Source organism: Tenebrio molitor, chromosome 1 (genome assembly GCF_963966145.1).
Source record: "Tenebrio molitor chromosome 1, icTenMoli1.1, whole genome shotgun sequence".
Classification (NCBI taxonomy): domain Eukaryota; kingdom Metazoa; phylum Arthropoda; class Insecta; order Coleoptera; family Tenebrionidae; genus Tenebrio; species Tenebrio molitor.
In genome coordinates this window covers 39,953,933-39,971,909 of record NC_091046.1, presented here as the reverse complement: position 1 = coordinate 39,971,909, position 17,977 = coordinate 39,953,933, and the positions used below count along the sequence as shown (strand labels likewise).

Sequence of the window (17,977 nt, the reverse complement as noted above, 5' to 3'; positions counted from 1 at the left end):
TTTTGACATTCACGGAGACAATTTTGCGCGACTCGTCCTTGCTCGTCGGTTAACAACAAACAATTACATTTCTCGAGAACGACACTCGAATTTAATAAACATGAAACTGCTCCTTCGCCGAACGGAAATTTAAGTGAAAATGTCCCTTTTGAATCGACCCAGACGGAAGTAGTTTGACAGAAGTTACTGAAACCCGCTTGATATTCGGTCCTCGTTTTCCTCTAAAGTTTGTTCGTACTGCCAAAACTAAAATAAGTTTTGCTCATCTCCATTCATAATAATTCAACTCGGTGTCGAAATTAATCGCACGAATAACGCAATATTTTTAAATGTACATGCGTGGCTGCCATTTAACACCAATAACATAAATTTCCAGCCATCACTTCAAACAGAAAAGGACGTCATTTTCACAATGCATTCTTGGCCAAGGATCGCAGTCACATTAAACCAAATAAACATGCAAGAAATATGCCTGTTATGGACGGAATCCCTGATTGAAATTCAAAAAGCATCCGTTGGATACAGTCCTGTACAAGGTATATTGTTTGAAATCAAAATAACCGTCGAACATCCCGCCAATCCTTTGAAATCCAACGTGCAAGGAATTACTTTGATGGAATTCTCGGCACATCTGGAATTTATGTCGCGTTTGTAATAGCTTAGGTGTACCACTGCACCTTGAACTATATGCCAAAAGTGAAACAATAAAATTCTTCGCATCAAGATTAGGATGGTTTTTACATTATACGGTGAGAAAGTTGAAAAAACGTGTTGAATTTTATTTTCATATTATATAAATTATGCAATTACCAAGTCGTTATTGTGCAAATCAAATTAACAATTGAAACCATTAATTAAAACATTCCGATCAAATGCAGAAACATTGACACAGTTAACAACTCGTTCCAGACATCGACTTCTTCGACTATTTGCGATTGTTACAAAAATATTAAATGAAATCACGTGAAAGGTGTGTTTGGTATTTAATTATAAAAACGCACTGTACAGTTAAATTTATTCGAAATGCACTTTTCAAAAAAAAAAAATCACAATTCACAGACCAACAACTAACAATTTGCTCTTATCAGGATCGGGTCAAATGAATCGTCTTGTAGGTCGGCGATTTTTTCCACGCAACAATCCAAATTGGCTGAAATTATACCTCGACAGCTACAGTTCGATAATTTCGAATTTGAAATTTTCAATTCTCCCACAGAATAATTATATTCACAATACCATCATCCCGTGTATGATGAATGTATCAGAGAATTTCTTTTCTCAATTGAACTGTAAACAGTCTTGGGAAGATGTTGCTAATAATTCGTCGACAATGCGTTTTTCGATCCGCTTAACTTTCTTCTTCCATTGTGGACGCCCGTTTTATAACTAATAACTCTTCCACGTGAGACGATTTGTACACAAAATAAGGTTGTGTCAGGTTAGAGAATATGTATGTGTACCGGTGTGTGGTTAATTTCTCCGCCGGCGGGGATCTTACGAAATTTTTGTTGAACAGAGGTCTGGACGTTGTCTGAGAATTAATCAGGGCGAATTAGCTCTTGAAACTCTCGCACGTTATTAGGTCTATTCGTTTAATTCTGGATAATTTGAGGGCGTGCAAGACACGCACTTCGCTAATTAATAAAAGGTGAGGTTCGTTGTGTTGCCGAAGAATAAATAGTACGACCCACATAGGCATGTTCGCACATGACTAATCTGTTTACAAGACGTCTGCCTTAACGATCTCGCAGATTAAACATTGCCTGTGGATGCAAAAACGATCATTGCTCCCGGGACAAACTCCGAAATTATTACCTTTTGAAGAAGTCCTCGAGGTACCACGAACGAGAGTCGCTGTCAAAACGTCATGAAATAGGTGACAAATCGATTAAATCTCGCATTCTTGAAATAAATTAATTAACTAATTAATTACCGGCGGCGTTTACACCTTGTGGCATGTTGGTTTGTGTTATCTAACACAAACACACGTACAATCGACAATGTGTATTTATTCGTCAATTTTGTTTGTAGGAGTGTTAATGTAGATTTTATTAGTCAAGGATGGAGAGTACCCGAAATACTTCCAAACAGATTCAAAGCCGTGATCGCGACTCATCGCTTAGCGTGTGCTCGCTAAATGGTGCAAACAAAGAGCCACAGTCGGCGAATTTTGACAAAAGATTTTTTCCTTGGATCGCCGCGAGGAGAACTACACCAAATAAGTACCAAAAGAATGCGGAATCCGCGCACAAGACAAAAGTGTGTCATTATTTTATTGGGTTAATAATATTGATACGAACGAGTCGTTGGTAAAATTATCGAAAAGTTAATGGGCAAAATCACTCTCGACCCACATCGACGAAACTGACCGCCCCGAGCGCCCCATCAGAAACACCCATCGTTCCCCAAATTGAGTAATAAACTTACGCTTACACAAACTGTACTTAGCGGCATGTCGTCCAATTGATTAGCTCCGACTGGGGGGAAATAGTTATTGATTTTGGAAGCACGATAACTTTTCAAAACACACCCACAAAATCGGCGGCGAGGTTGTAAACTTGCGTTCCGATTCCAACGTTTAAAACCGTCTCGGAAACCACTTTCATTTTGGTACCGTCGAGTCGAACACCTCACATGTTGGCTTAGGTTTTTCCATGTGCACACACTCCGTCATATACACCTGTTGCGATTGACCCACAGCGGCTTTCTGACTTTGGCAGAGGAATGGTATGGCGAGTCTTGGTCGGTCCGCACCTCTATCTCTCGGCATACGCCGACGATTAGCTTTCTACGACCCCACCCCTTGAATTCCGCTGAATCGCTTTGGGGGTTGGTTCGATCCGAGAATACGCTTTTTTCAAATTGAACGCTTCCGTATTTCGGGGGTATTTATATTGGTACCACTCGAGTGAAGCAATTACGTCGCCCGTATATCTGTCATCACCGAGAAGGGAGAACACAAAAACCATCACTCCGGGCTGGTTTTCACGTGTGGACTAATTAAAACGTGGATCAGAGTGGTGAATAATATACAACGCGAACGATGATAATTCACCGATAATGGATGCGAGAGCCGCCGTGGGTTTGTTATCGTCGTGACCGCTATCGGAAAAATTCCTTCCGACTAGATGTGGAATACCTTAATGGTTATTTTTACAACCGGCTATCTGTTTCGGCTTTCTTCGCAAGTAAACATAGCTGCAGTGGAATCTCCTGACAAAAAGCGACCCATCACCGGAGCCAAGTATATCCGGTCTACCAAACCCAGACATTTAAATGCTGATCACAATGTAGATGCTCGTTGTCGCAGATAGATTACCTTTTACATTCTGTCGCCCGTTTTGACATGTTTATGTTCGGAGCTGACTCAAAGCGTCCACGCTGTCACCCAAGTCTAAAAAAATCCATACCATGTCTTACGGTCGATAATGTTCCATAAAAACCGATTTATATCGACCAATTATTGTTAATTGGTGCGTATTCTTCGTCACGTCTCGTTAACAATTTTCACTAATTATGAATTTTGATAAATCGTCTGCGTTGCTGATGCGAATGAGAAAATTGCAGGATTCCGAATGTTGGAACTAATTAAATTCCATGAGAATGTTTTTTTTCTTCAAAAGGCTTTCTGTTTTTCCACCGGTGATTTATGAGGTTCGGCTTATGAGACGACAAATCTCAAATGTAATATTTATTATTAACCTGTACTCCTAATTTAGCAACAGTAAATAATACAAAAAAAGGAATCATCACACGATGACAGTACCCAAATGATTTATTGTTGATGAATAATTTGGTTCTATTTTATACCATCAATTTGAAACGAATCTAAATAAAAAGGATTTACACAAAATGTATCTAATTATATTTATCTTCATCATTTATTTTATCAATACAAAATGTTATCAAAATTGATCAAATGAATGGACTTTCTACAATTTAATCAAATTCAGATGCAATGTTGTAAATCTAACTATCATTGATGATATGAATGTGACAACGATCTAATTTAATTTAAAACTGTATTGTTTGTTTAGAACGATTTATAAATAACTGGATGACTTTATACATATTACTTTGCGAAACCTTACACCGTGTTAAGTTTAATCTTTACGGTGACAATCATCGTAAGATTACTGTGCAATTAGCAAATTAAAATGGGAAAAAATGTCAATTTGATGGATTTTAAAACGGATTTTCAGGAAAAGAAAGTACTTTTAAAATGTTAATGATGATCATTAAGCAAATTCGCAAAATCTATTAAAAACTTTCTTATTATACAATAGTAGCACAAACACTTAATCTTATTAATGTTGGGACATCCGGTAGAAATGGATGTACCAAGATCAGGTTATTCAAATGTAGGTTTTTCAAAGTTGTCACACTTATACAAAGTTTGTATGTTGAAAAGAAAAGAAGTAGAAAGAAATTGCCAGTGATGTGTGATAATTTGTTGTGATTTTTATTTGTGTTTAATTCGATTTTCTGGTGTTTTCCAAAGTACAACAATGTGTAGCATACTCGCTGATCCATCAACATCTCTTCATCGTGATCAACTACAACAAAACAGGAAATCTGCTGCAGGTACCATCACACACCGAAATCGCCGGAAATGATATGGTCGATAAGACAGCACGGAGCTCTATTACTATTACACAACCTGCAATCAATCTGGAAGAAGAGATCATTCAACACGATCTGAAATCCCTTTTTAACTAATTATCACGCAAGCAGGCACAGAAAGAGAGAGAGTGGAAAAACTAGAGACTGAATCAGATTATATCGGATACTCTTATGTGGATAAATAGAATGAGAATCGGTTATATGCGAGTTCGCTGTATCAGAAGCTCCTGTAGGAAAAAACTGTGATGTGTGCAATACGAATCTTACCGTAAGCACCTACTGATTGAATGACCTAAATATACGAAAATAGTAGAAGACGCTAAACTGGCAAACGAGCTTCCAATAGTACTGAATGATGAGGCCGAGAAGGTTGACAATTTAGTAGATTTTTAACATCTACGTTTTTTATTCTAGAAAGTTTGACAAACTACAAGTTACATGCCTAAGGTGATTTTTTTCTCTTTATGCCTTTCTGTTTTTAAATATAATACGTGTACCTACAATACAAATTTAACCGTGAAACATCTATTGAGTAAGTGTCCTAAATTCAGAAGAATTCGAGAAGAAATTAAATTGTGAAAGATTAAATTGTTTACCTAATACGTTTTCTTTGCCATACTTTTCTATTTTATGTTATGATAGCATTCGACGCAAAATTATAATAAAATATATATACAGCTGTACCGGAAATTGGTAGATTTAGTATAAATAATGTCACAAGTTCCTTTAAAAAATTTCCTCCAAGGTCACCTCACAGAAATACTCACTCTTGAAGTTGTGTTGAAATTTTTCGCGATTATGTACTTATTTATTGTTCGATCAATTTTGATAATTTTATGTTCAATGTCATATTATTCGAGGGCATTTAAGATAAGTGTATTCTTATCTTGGAGAAGGTTTTTGAGAGCTCGGGGGCAAAACATCTCCAAGCTTAGCCATCTCCAAAAACAAATTTGCTGATTCGTCTAATTTCTAGAGTCCTTTGCAAAATGTTCAAAACCTTATTACGCGAAAAAAGTAAACGCCCGAGAAAAAGGCATTTAACGATTCAAATTTTTGTTCGTACAATCAATAGTAACGTTTTCAAATATTTAAATAAACAGGAAGTGAATCTCAATAACAATTTTATTTATTTCGTATGACTACGAAAACACAATCTGGAACGTAAAACGTAAAAAAAGACATCTTTATTTGATTTTGCAGTTTTAGAAAATTAAGTTTGGAAACTTCTAATTTTAATGAAATTAAATGTTCAAAATGATCACAATTTTCTATTCGTGAAACTAAAAGTAGTGTCACAAAGGAACTTTTTGTGAAACTGTTTTTTTTTACGTATTACGTTGGTATTGCTGTAATAGCACGCTGGCCGGCGTCCGGCGTCTCTAGAGAGCTCCTGTTAACAATTAAAACATTTAAAATTTTGCAGAAATGTCACCATACCATAACTCATGCCACACAAAAGTCCATAGATTATTTCATTATTAGATTTTTAAGTTTTTATGAAATTAATGCGACCAAAGTAGAAAAAATAGTATATTACACTCGTTTTATAAGACGCACTGTGACACTCGTTCTGTTGGAGCACTCACTGCGTTCGTCGTCCCCCAACCAACTCGTGTCACAATCATATATTATAAAACTCGTATAATAATATACTATTTCAAAATTAAATATTCAATATTGTAAAGTTCAAAGTTAAATACATACCTCAAAATCTTTCCTTTGAAACCTATCATTTTTTTAACAGGCTTACTGAGAAAGATGTCCTGTTTCACAATCATTTCATTTCATTTTACATAGTAGAAAATTATAACACATACTAAAAAAATTTTACTAGAATAAAAGTTTTCTTTTGTCTATTTCTTTACACAGAAGATTGTACCTTATACCCCAAACACCCTGTATGTGCTCTAATCAAGAGTGATTTGTTACAAATTTTGTTCATTTCCGCATATTGCAGCTTGTGAAACCATCTAGCTGTCAAGCTGTCACTAGTGTCAAGTTTAACCTCCAATTTGTAAATGAGTGTCTTTTTTTTTCATTTTGTCGTCTATTTTTATTACGAATTTTTTTTTTTAATCAACTGACATCTAATATTAGAAAATAATTTATTCAACTAGACAAGACATTTATGACAGAAAGTTAATGGTTTGTCAATGTTGTTTGCAAAATTTTTTCAATGAACTCTTGACCAGATTTTTATTTTACATTATGCCATTTTTAAACCAAACACGTTTTCATGCAAAAAAATCTCGTTTTCTTATATTCCACGTGCTGTGAGGAAAATATGTTTACTCGTATCTAACTTTTCTTCTTGTGCCGACTAAAAATTGCTTGTGTAAAATCTAGTAATTTTCAACGTACACAAAACGATTAACACTGAACAGAACATTGAAAATCTTTTTCTTCGTTACTCTTTCCACGAGGACAAATATGTAAATCGGTGGAGTGCATAATTTCCATTGAAAAATAATCAATTTTTTTTTAGATATTGTTGCTTTAGTTAATGAGTCACGCATAACAAACAAAGAATAAACAACGTAAGGCTTATTGGGCGGATAAAGTAAAAAAAATAAGCACAAGTTTTACAAATACATAATATAATATGTATGTACATCAAAGAGTAAACTCCAAATGATTAAACATATGTCATATTATCTTTTAATTTTTGTTTCACATTATAAACACATAAACATACATCTTATAATGTCTATACATATTCTCTACCATAATTCTCTGTAATTTTTGGTGTTTTTTTTTCGTAATGCTTAATGTATATTTAAATGTCTGCAATTTCTCCTTGAACACAAAATTGGCATTTACATGTTTTTTAGTGTTTTATGTTCGTGTCTCTGTACCATTAATATTTCTTCCTGTAAACATTACCATGAAAATATTTCCTGAAATACGTAGTCCTCGTCCCAATCAATCCTATACGAACATCAAAGAAAAGAAAAACTTTCAGAAAGCCTCGCATTCGACTATCTTTTAAATGAATTCGGTTGACACATAAATTATTCATTTAACGATACAAATGCTGGACGATCTTTTAATCTCGAGGTTAAGCCACTTTTACACGATTTGAAAAATATCAGCCTTCACGATGTAACTATCGGGGACACCTGACATTTTTGTCAGAACAAAAATCACCGACTATAAATAAAAACACGAGTTCGGTATGTTTACACAACATCCAACTCTGAGCGCGGTTCGCTTCTTAATTTTTTTTCCACTTACCGAAACTCATTCTGGACAAAGAAAAGCTTACGAAAATACGTCCGATCCTTAAATCGTGCCGAAGAACAAATAACACCCGAATAAAAGCAACATGAAAAATGTACAACATACCGACTGTCCCTAATAGAAGTGTCGTATAAACGCGGCGATCCGATCCCACTTCGGTGATTGGAAATACGTGACATTATTTCGGCGGTCCTAGATGTTATTTGTACGCAGAGGCGTTTGCCAAAAACAACACCACAATGCAGACGTGTTTTCCTTGCAAAGTGGCCACCGAGCGGTATCTTTCGAACTGTAATTTATCCAATTAAATCCGAAATCGCAACACGCTGACGAAACGCGATTGTGCAACGAATTCCACAAAATGAAGAAATCGGCAATCGCCAACACGAAGATTAAAAAAAGTACAGCGATAAACTCAGCACGATAACAGCATGACACTTGCAAGCGAATTTTCTTAACAGTAATTACCGCCCTATCGGTCGTTATCGATGCGTTTCCCTTCGTCGGTTACATAAACGTTTTTACCTTCTTTCAGGCGGGGCAATCAAACTGGGTTATTGATAAGCCGGTGGCGTATGCGGCACTTTCGATTGAAAAATGGCGTGGTCGACAACCCATAGTTAGACAGACTCTGCAACGAGGGGGCAAGGCACGAAATAGGCACACGTGGTCCCAATCAAAAGATGTTCAGTGAAAAAGGCGACCGTTATCGGTCGTACAGATGATGGTGACACTCCAAATTTAGAACCCATCCCCTCATCAATCTCCAACATGATTTGTACCAGGAGTCAGTAAATCAAGAGTTTTACCAGAACGTCACGATTCCCCATTCTCTCAATAAAATAGTGGAAAAGATCAGAAATTTAAACAGACCTGAACGCCCCCCGATCGTTAAATTTGTATCGATTTCGACACTAAATTTTTCCGACTTTTAGTTTCCGCCGCAAAACTCACAATTAGACTAAACATTCCAACAATGTATCGTTTATTATCCGCTTGATGGATTTATTTACTCCCCTTACACGTTTGTTGCATTATAATAAAAGCGACGGTTGAAACATTGACGGATGCATTAACTGACCATTTATTTACCGCGGCTATATGGGAACATAAACTTCCTTTTTCGGTTTAATTAAAATTGAAAAGGGTGGAGGCCGGCGAGACCTTCCATCTACGAGTACATCCACACGAGATTTATTTTTACGAATTATACAACTTTTCTGTCGTGAAATGATTTAACCGACTGCAAATATTTACTCTCAAAGCTCATACTTCAGTAAAATTCCTAATAGCAATTTCCTTATAACCACCTTCGTGTATACAAACAACGTGATGTGACGTTATCAGGAAATTCTAAACAAGAGCCATATGTATGCAGGAATTGCACTTCCACACGAGCTGGGACAGCACTATTGGGACAGCGTTACTTGATGGGCGTGTATTGTCGTAAAGATAATAAAACAATGTGGTCTAAATGATAACGGAAATATGTCTAGAACAAATGAGACGGTCTTGCAAAATCGTATTAATCATGAAACCACAATTATGAAATCGGAGGCCGATCCAGTCATCACAGGATCACTCGAAATAGAAGACATTGAAAATATGGTGGGCGACCATTCCAAGCCAAAAAGCACCTGAATGTATTTTCGTTGGAAGGAGTATTGTGTGCAAGCAGCTCGGTTTGTTTGAAAAAGTATGCTCTGCTCACTTTGAACTTGCATTAGACTCTTGAATACCAGACAACACGTTTATGGCCCTCCAGTTTTAGATTCTAGCAGATAAATTGAATTGCCCAACGCCGGCGACTGCTGGACGCTATAAATAAACGAAAAAAAAGACATCCCATTTGTGAAAAAGCTTCCCATCTTCAAAAGACCCGGAAAGGTTTAATAAACGAAGTTGCGCCGTTCGATTCTGTCGGGAACATTTTCCCGTTGCCGCAGTGTCGCTCTAATTTACGTGTTTGTTTTCGTTTTCTCGTGCGTCAAAACCGTGATATATGTTGGCATCGAGAAAAATTTTGTTAGGGAAATCCGTCGCGACAAGACCGAAAATGCAAATGTGTCGTCCTTGGTTGTGATAACCGACCGCACGACTGTGATTTATTTCGCGTGCATAAAGTTGATGTCCTGACGAATTTTCAATGACACTTACCAAGCTGTGCAATAAATTAAAACGATTAAAACAAATTATCAAACATTACACTATCTATTACGACCCGTAATAAATTACGGGTTAACTGGTGGTGCACCAAATAAAAATCACCATCAAGTGGCTTAACGAAGTTAACTGAACTAAATTAGGACCTAGGAGTTTGGTTAATTGGGCACTTTTCTTAGAACAGAGGCCGCACACAACTCTAAATAAGTCGAACACAAACAAAGATCAACATAAACAAAAGATCTGACTTACTCGGTATCAAGCAGTTTAAATCCGTGATGCTACAGGTCGCAACCTAAAATCACTCGCGTCTGATAAGAGAAAAAGTCCAAAAACACCACACCAAACGAGAGCGAGAAAACAACGAACTATGGATAAATCGTGTGACGGTCGTTAGATTTGGAACTGCGACGAGACTAATAATAAATTATCATTTAAAAAAAAAACTAGACAAAACGGTTCGAGTTAAATGCACTTTAAAACAGTTTGAGGCTACTGACAGGGGATCCGATGTGCGCAGCTTATGTCGACCAGGAGCGCCGATGGAAGACGGCGTCGCGCATATGTCAGGATATTTCAGCGAGGGACGTGGACTGTTCGACTTCGGCAGAGGGATTCCGGGATCGCTATTACAACGACCTGTTTAATGCCGCTTGAAATGCTCGTGGGTTGCTGTTGCATTGCTAACTTGCAAACCCACCAGCAAACAAAATGTACGAAGATTCGCAGTCGCGAATTTGCAAAACCACCCTTTTGCACATTCGACAAAAAAAAATTAACTCAATTGAATACTGTCTGGCGCAGGTAACAGACAAATAAAACACAAACCTGCGGCACAAATTAAAATAAAAAAAGCTCTTTCAACCCCTGTATTTTTCGCGGGAGAACGACCGTTGACTGTGCACGCAGCATACGACTAGTCACACTGGTGCGTTTTACTGGTTGCATACGCTCCGAAAGGTTAAGCGTTTCCAGTGAAATATACCGTTGATGGTATCATTTTTATAAAATTTAAATCGCTTGATGATCAAATTTTTCCGATGAATGACTCACAAAAGCCTTTCCGACTGACCCTAAACGATTCGATGTTATGGTGAAATGCACAATGTGCTGGCAACACTGCAATGTACACGAACTATTCCAGGTGAAAAAATATTGGCAGTCTTATTATTACCTGGAAAATAATGACTGTTTGGTAAATAGTGCAAATCATAATTATTTAAAAAAAAATTGTTTTGACGCTTTACTGACCTATATTTGCAAGTTAACCCAAAAAATTATGCGTTGATACCTAGACTGTACGTACGATTAACAGTAGTAAACAAGTTTTAAATAACAAATTCGGCTTTTTAATTTATTAGTAGGATGTGATTTACGCCGTTTCGTACAAAGGTCATAAATTTTAAACGACTTCCAGAACGAGAAACCTTTGTTTTATTGCTCCCGGAGCAATATTTGGAAAAGTCGACACAACTAGTCTTTCTACAATGGTAAAACTAATCTCCAAGGTCTCATTGTACATTTTATTGTCCAGATTAGTACTAATAGAACAGATTATAAATTGCAAAACATTTTTTTAATATAACAAGTACACATGTTCAAAAAACACAAATAAAATTAAATGGTAAAAGTTTTATTTTTCTAATTTTACTTCATTTAATCTGTTCGCATTTAGCATGTCCAAAAACAAATGACTAAAAAAGGAGATGTGATATACACAAGTCCAAACATATATTATTTTTCATCAACTTTCCTTTTAACGACATTTTACTTTTTATTATCATTTTTATCATCTCTGTTTATCTTATTGTTATCTTATGCTACTGAATAATTATTTTGCCTGTATGGGAATTAGAGGGCCCAAATATTTCAGAAATGTTATTATTTCCTCTTTACGGTTTAAAAAAAATGAGGAAACGCCCAGACATTCTCAAAATGTAGAAAAATTGTTTGTGCATTGTTCTGACTACAAACATTTTCCGTTCTCCGTTAGATTAAAATTGTTAAGACCTCACAAGGTTCCTACAACTTACGTAATCATTATCGATTGCCCACATGACAATCACCCACTATCAAATTTCACTCTCTTATCCTTCCGTTGTCCTGTTCTAATCGTTCTTATTGTGGGAGCCACGCAGGCCACTTAACCTAAATCAGGCTTAAGTCCAAATGGAGAAAGTTTAGCGAGGGAAAAAATTTATGTGCACTTAAAAGCAAACATAAATTTCGAATAATTCAGTGGAGATAAGTCTATCAGAAACGTGACAACTGGTAGGCATGTACATTTTTATCACAACACACCTTACCTGTCAAATAAATAATAAACCTGGTAGATCTTCCAGATGATATTTCAATTAGTACTGCTCTTACAAATTATCTTTGAGTATTAATTTTGTTGTATTTAATTTATTACTTCTATTTATAGCTCTTTATGAAAAATTTTAAATATCAAAGCTTTATCAGATCATCCGACTAAAGATAAATTTAAAAAAATGTATGTTTGTAGGTCAATCAAATCAAAAATTATTTCATAATGATATAAACAAACCTATCTTATCAAACATGAGTTATTAAAAAAATGCATTGTTTCAAAAATTCGATAAAACCATCTCTATTATATCATGGACAGATTTCCTTAATGTGTGTAAAAAAAATGTAAATTACATAATTACAATTTAGTCTGACTTGGATGCATTGTTGCTTTGTACGTGTATTAATTACACAAGTCTAAATGTGCCCATGTGGGAGATTTCAACTGACAAACCTTTACTCCATTTGTTATGGTTTTTTGTATTTAAAGATATTTACCCCATAGAGGAAATGCGTCATGTTAATTGAGCTCGAAACGAACTACGGTAATGATAAAACATTAGAGAATAACGGTACTAATTGTTACCGATTCTTTTTTACACTGACTGATTGCTCATAAGACATTGAAATTATGTCCACTGTTTTTCCAGAATCGGAGTGCATTATCTGTCTCGCGGGTGATGAATGACTTATTTTATTACTCACCGGTGCCTCCTGGAGGGTCCATCCGCCGGGGTACATCCACCATTATTTCAAAAAATCCATGTCAATTCAGATTCACACAAAATTGGCACAAACACATTTCTCCACAAAACACAAACTACGTTCGTTAACGTACTCGTGTACATCAAAAATCAGAATGTGTGATTCAACATTACACTTGCACAAAAATACTGGAATAATGAGTGAAATCTAGAGGAATCTACTAATTAAAAAAAAATGTTTTGAGACTCATAACCTCAATTCACAACAACAGGTTGCTTCTTTATGATGCATTCATCGAGGGGGTTTCACGGCATAAAACAGATTATTGCTTACCTTAAATCTAAGTTTTCGTAACAGTACTAGCAGTTTCACTCACAAATTGTCCGTAAATAAATTTTAAAATGCTAAAAATTTCACGCAAAATTCCAAAAACTACGCTAAAATGACAGAAGAAACGCGCATCCGCATGGTGCGAATCGAAAATTCCCTAGAACGCATGCGTTTGTCAACCATGGGCGGCTCGTCGGAGGTGGTTTATCAATAGTTGCAGAAATGAAGGATAGGTGGTAAACAAACACCAACAAATCTACGAATTATAAATTCTATCTATTGTTTAGAATGCTTTTCTTATCAGTTGATGTAAAATTTTTACAATACAAATACAACTCAATAATCTTTTCAATTTAAAAAAAATTATAACGTTCCTAAAATAATAGATAATAAATAATTGTTGTACAATTATTATAAGCTGATCTGATAGCAGAAATAAGTATTTCTGGGTCTATTTACATTACCAAATATTTTTTACATATGTGAGTAAATATTTAAATGAAATCTTATCAAAATGACATTTCCTATCGAAAATACATACTTACATACAGAATACCATATTCTCAATAAACCATATGTGTAATCATCCTAAAAACTTAAATTTTGCGGTGAATAATCTACACTGAAAGTACTACAACATGATTTTTTTTATTTTCTCAAACAGACGCTCCAAATGGCGTCAGGACGCTAAAAAATTAAAACACTCAAATTATTAATTTTTTTTTTTCGACTCCCTGGATTGAAAATACCACAGAGAACTAATTTCTGATTTTAAAAATTATGTATTTAAAAATTATTATTGATTTCAAATTAATTGACATTTAATAATTTTTGGTACCAAAATGTGAGTAATTTATTACGACGACCCTCGATGGGTCATTACTCTTGATTGACAATGGTCGCTTACCGCAAACAACCAGCTGTAAATCATATTTGAAGAGAACTGGCGGTACGGTCCTGGATTTGTAAGCTTTATTGGAGACCCTTGTAAATCAAACCTAACCACCGTTTGATGATTTCCGTCATTTTAAAATACTTCTGCTAATGCTACTAAAATACATACATACTTTGTTCATAGACGTTAAATGTCGATTTATTCAGTTATTACTCTAATTTAAATGCCAACTTTTGTATAATCAAAATCTACATTGTTCTGTAGGTGAGATTGTAAGAATAATAAAACGCCATCAAAGTCAAATTTCACATGTATTTTATTTTATAAAAAATAATTCGGCCATTTCGTATATCGGAAATTTAAGATTATGCCTTCTAAATTTCAATTTTTTTACTATTAAAAAAGGGTTTAATCGCGAATATGCTATACGATGGTCCACCCTGTATACCAAGAGAAAAAAAACTCTTAAATGTTCCAATATGTATTATCCTTAATTTACTGATTTTTTTAGTTTTTGATTGAAGACATATTTATGTATTTCTACTAAAACAATTCACAGTAAATTTATCCTCAAAGAAAGATTTAATTAAGAAGGTAAAGATCAACTTGTTAGAACTTGTTATAATTGCTAAAAGATTTTTTTGGTTTTCAAGCGTGCTGAATTTGAAAATGAATTTAGCTTTTTCTGTACTTCATTCTCCATTTTTTTTTAAATTTCTACTGACATAAATCAAGAGTACCAAAGTGGGTTGCTTAAAATTTTAATAAGAGATAATTCATTAAAATCTACGTTTAACAATAAGAATAATGCAATTATTTATTCATTTTGCTCTTTATTTCTCAGTTCAGCGTTCTTCTCTGGTCCTATGTTTTATAGATCTCGAGGAAGTAGCATTAAACAATAATAATCGTTCGTGATTCCATCACCCTTGAAAGCTTATGTTCAGTGGCGGCTCGTGAGGGGGGGCTCTGGGGCGGCGCCCTCCCAGAAATTTATAAAGGAAATAAGGAAAATATATTCTTTTAAATGTGTTAAATTTTTTATTAAAGATTGATTGATTTATTTATTTTATGTCAATAATATCAATGTATCGTATGCAAAGGTGGTAAATAGTAACCTAACTCTGTCCGCGGACGGTCCGCGGTAAGTTTCATATTATTCATTCTCCTCTTTGGGGAGGGCGGCCAGCTCTGGAGCTCTCGATCGCGTATCCTGTATCAATGGAATGCAGCGTCGAGTTGCGTTGCCATGACAACGTCACGTTTCACGAGGCCGTTTGTGGCAAGCAAAGTCGGCGCCCAACGTTCATAGGCTCGTTGCAAACGAGATTTTGACGCGTGTTGGCAGTATTTACACTCTTTTAACGTTAACAAAATGAAAGTGTGATTTAAAAAAACTGAAGTTTGGTTGAATTTATCTAAAAAATAGCGGTCGACCAGTGCCGAATTTAAATATTGTTTATGAACAGAAGCAATACAAAAACAAAGCTGCATTTACCCGCCGGTTTAATAAGAGTGTTTATAAAAAACGCCGTGGATATGTGGTTTTGAAGAAACAAATACCTTTTTCTGTTTTGTGTGCCTACTGTTTGGTGGAGACAATAAGTGGACTGAAGAAGGTGTGTGTGTGTGTGATTTAAAACATCCACGGCGCGCTTGATTTCATTAATAAACATTGTAACGTAATACATAAAAATGTTGTTTATTTTCTTGAATTTTTATTGGACAAAAATCAACGTGTTGGACATCATTGAAGTCAGAAAAAAAATCTCTACCAGAATAAAAATAAATAAATATATGTTTCTATTTAAAAAAAACAAAGTGACACTTAATTGACATAACAATTAATGTTGAAAAAAATAAAAAATTAAGACGTTTTGTAGTGTTTTTATAACCATTGTATTGTCTTTTTAATTATTAAAATCGGACAATAAATAACGGAAGCTACGGTTTGTGGCGTTTTTTAGGAAACAGCCGGAATATGTACAGTCACGGCCATGAAATTTCGTCAGTCGTTGTTATTCAACTGACATTAGCCGTAAGACAGGTTTTATATACACACCCCACATTTGAATTTTTGACATCCATGTCATGTCATGGATGTCATGTGGCATTTTGATTTTTATTGTGCGTGACAGAATATCTGTCACAAAAACTTTGAATGTCAGTCATAGTGACAATAAAGTTTAGGCTACACAAGTTTTTTCGAATTGACAGTAAAGTAACGAAATTCCGTGGCCGTAACTGTACATGTGACAGAGCCCTCCCTCGTCAACGAGTCACGAGCCGCCACTGCTTATGTTCCTCTTGTTAATTAATAATTCTGAAGATGTTTTTTATGAAGCAATTTGAAACATTGACTAACGACTTAACTTCATAGTTTGTCTTCAGTAAATCCAAATTTCTTTTTCAACATAATTTGTTGGAGGCAAAAAATTTTCATTCAAAATTAAAAGTAATTGCTTGAGTCTCAATTTGAAAACATATTATAGAGATTTTCTTGCCAAGTCTTAAATGAGCAATTTTGTAAAACTTAATTTCGTATAAAATAGTGGAAAACGCCTATTCATAAAACCAAGTAAAGTTTTACATTAAATATTACATACCTACTACAGCGTGATCAACAATGACTGAGTCTGTTGGCAATGAAACAATTGAAAATACTGGTGATTTTTGTCTAGTAATTGGCACTGACCACGCACTGACCGGATTTTTTAACTTGAAATTACATTAAAAACTTTCTTGGTTACGCAGGTTATGTTTATACTATTACAAAAATGAATCTTCGTGGGTAAATTTTAAATTTGCCAAATTTCATTGTTACCAACAGACTCAGTCATTCTTGATCACCCCGTATTATACCTGCAAATGGTGCTTCGAGCTGGATAACATCGAGCATTTAATAATTACAACATAAGCAGAGGCAAAAAAGTATTGTTTCTTGTTGTTGATGTATAATGTGTGAAATTAGTTAAAATCATGAATTAATTAAACATGCAACAAACAAACAAATAAACACATAACACATATCAAGTTCTACGTACATGGAAATTAACTGCCTTAAGGTTAGAAAGACTGTACCTACCACACTTTTTAAAATATAAATACCACACCACCTGTTATGCAAAAACATTTACAGAATATTTCACGAGTGATAATGAGCCCGGCGAAATTGAAAATGCAACCCACAATACATTTCCAAAGTTAATGTGGCTATTTTAAATAAATGCTATTGTTTTAAAATGAAATTATGAATCCATGATGACTTTGCTTCCAATAGTTTTATTTGTCACAACTGACATGTACGAAAAATACGATGATTAAAATGTATTCGAACGATGAGAAAAGAGAAAACAGACGTGATCCTGATTAAAAGCGGATATAATAAAGATGCCTCTGCCGTTTATGCAGACAATAAAGATTTTCCCAAAAACTCTTTGTTTTTTCACAATTTCATTTAACCAAGCCAATGACGTTTATGAAACTGCACAGCGAACTATTTTTGTGTTTTTTAAATCAAAAAACAAATATCCATGTTAACTTTGGAAATGTATTGTGGGTTGCAATTTGAATTCCGTCAGGCATCATTATCACTCGTGAAATACTCTGTACACCGTAAAACTTTCATGCATCCTTTTTGAAGGGAATGAAAAGTTAAGATGATGAATACGAAAAAACAATAGACGCGAGAAAATGCATTGAGGTTCA

General features: G+C 35.0%; 1 protein-coding gene across 7 annotated transcripts in view; it reads right to left on the bottom strand.

The window, feature by feature from the left end:
* Positions 1-13,095, bottom strand: part of LOC138126976 (supervillin-like) — a 73,765-nt gene extending 60,670 nt beyond the window's left edge. For 3 of the 7 annotated variants that reach the window (XM_069042826.1, XM_069042858.1, XM_069042863.1), the window contains exon 1: positions 13,045-13,095. In XM_069042826.1, the coding sequence (XP_068898927.1) occupies positions 13,045-13,080 (36 nt within the window). In that variant the 5' untranslated portion in view covers positions 13,081-13,095. Of the gene's footprint in view, positions 1-2,427; positions 2,731-7,971; positions 8,146-10,281; positions 10,541-13,044 lie in introns of those variants that run through there. The other 4 variants (XM_069042851.1, XM_069042857.1, XM_069042836.1 and 1 more) reach the window with 4 other exon arrangements.
* Between the last annotated feature and the right edge of the window lie 4,882 nt (positions 13,096-17,977).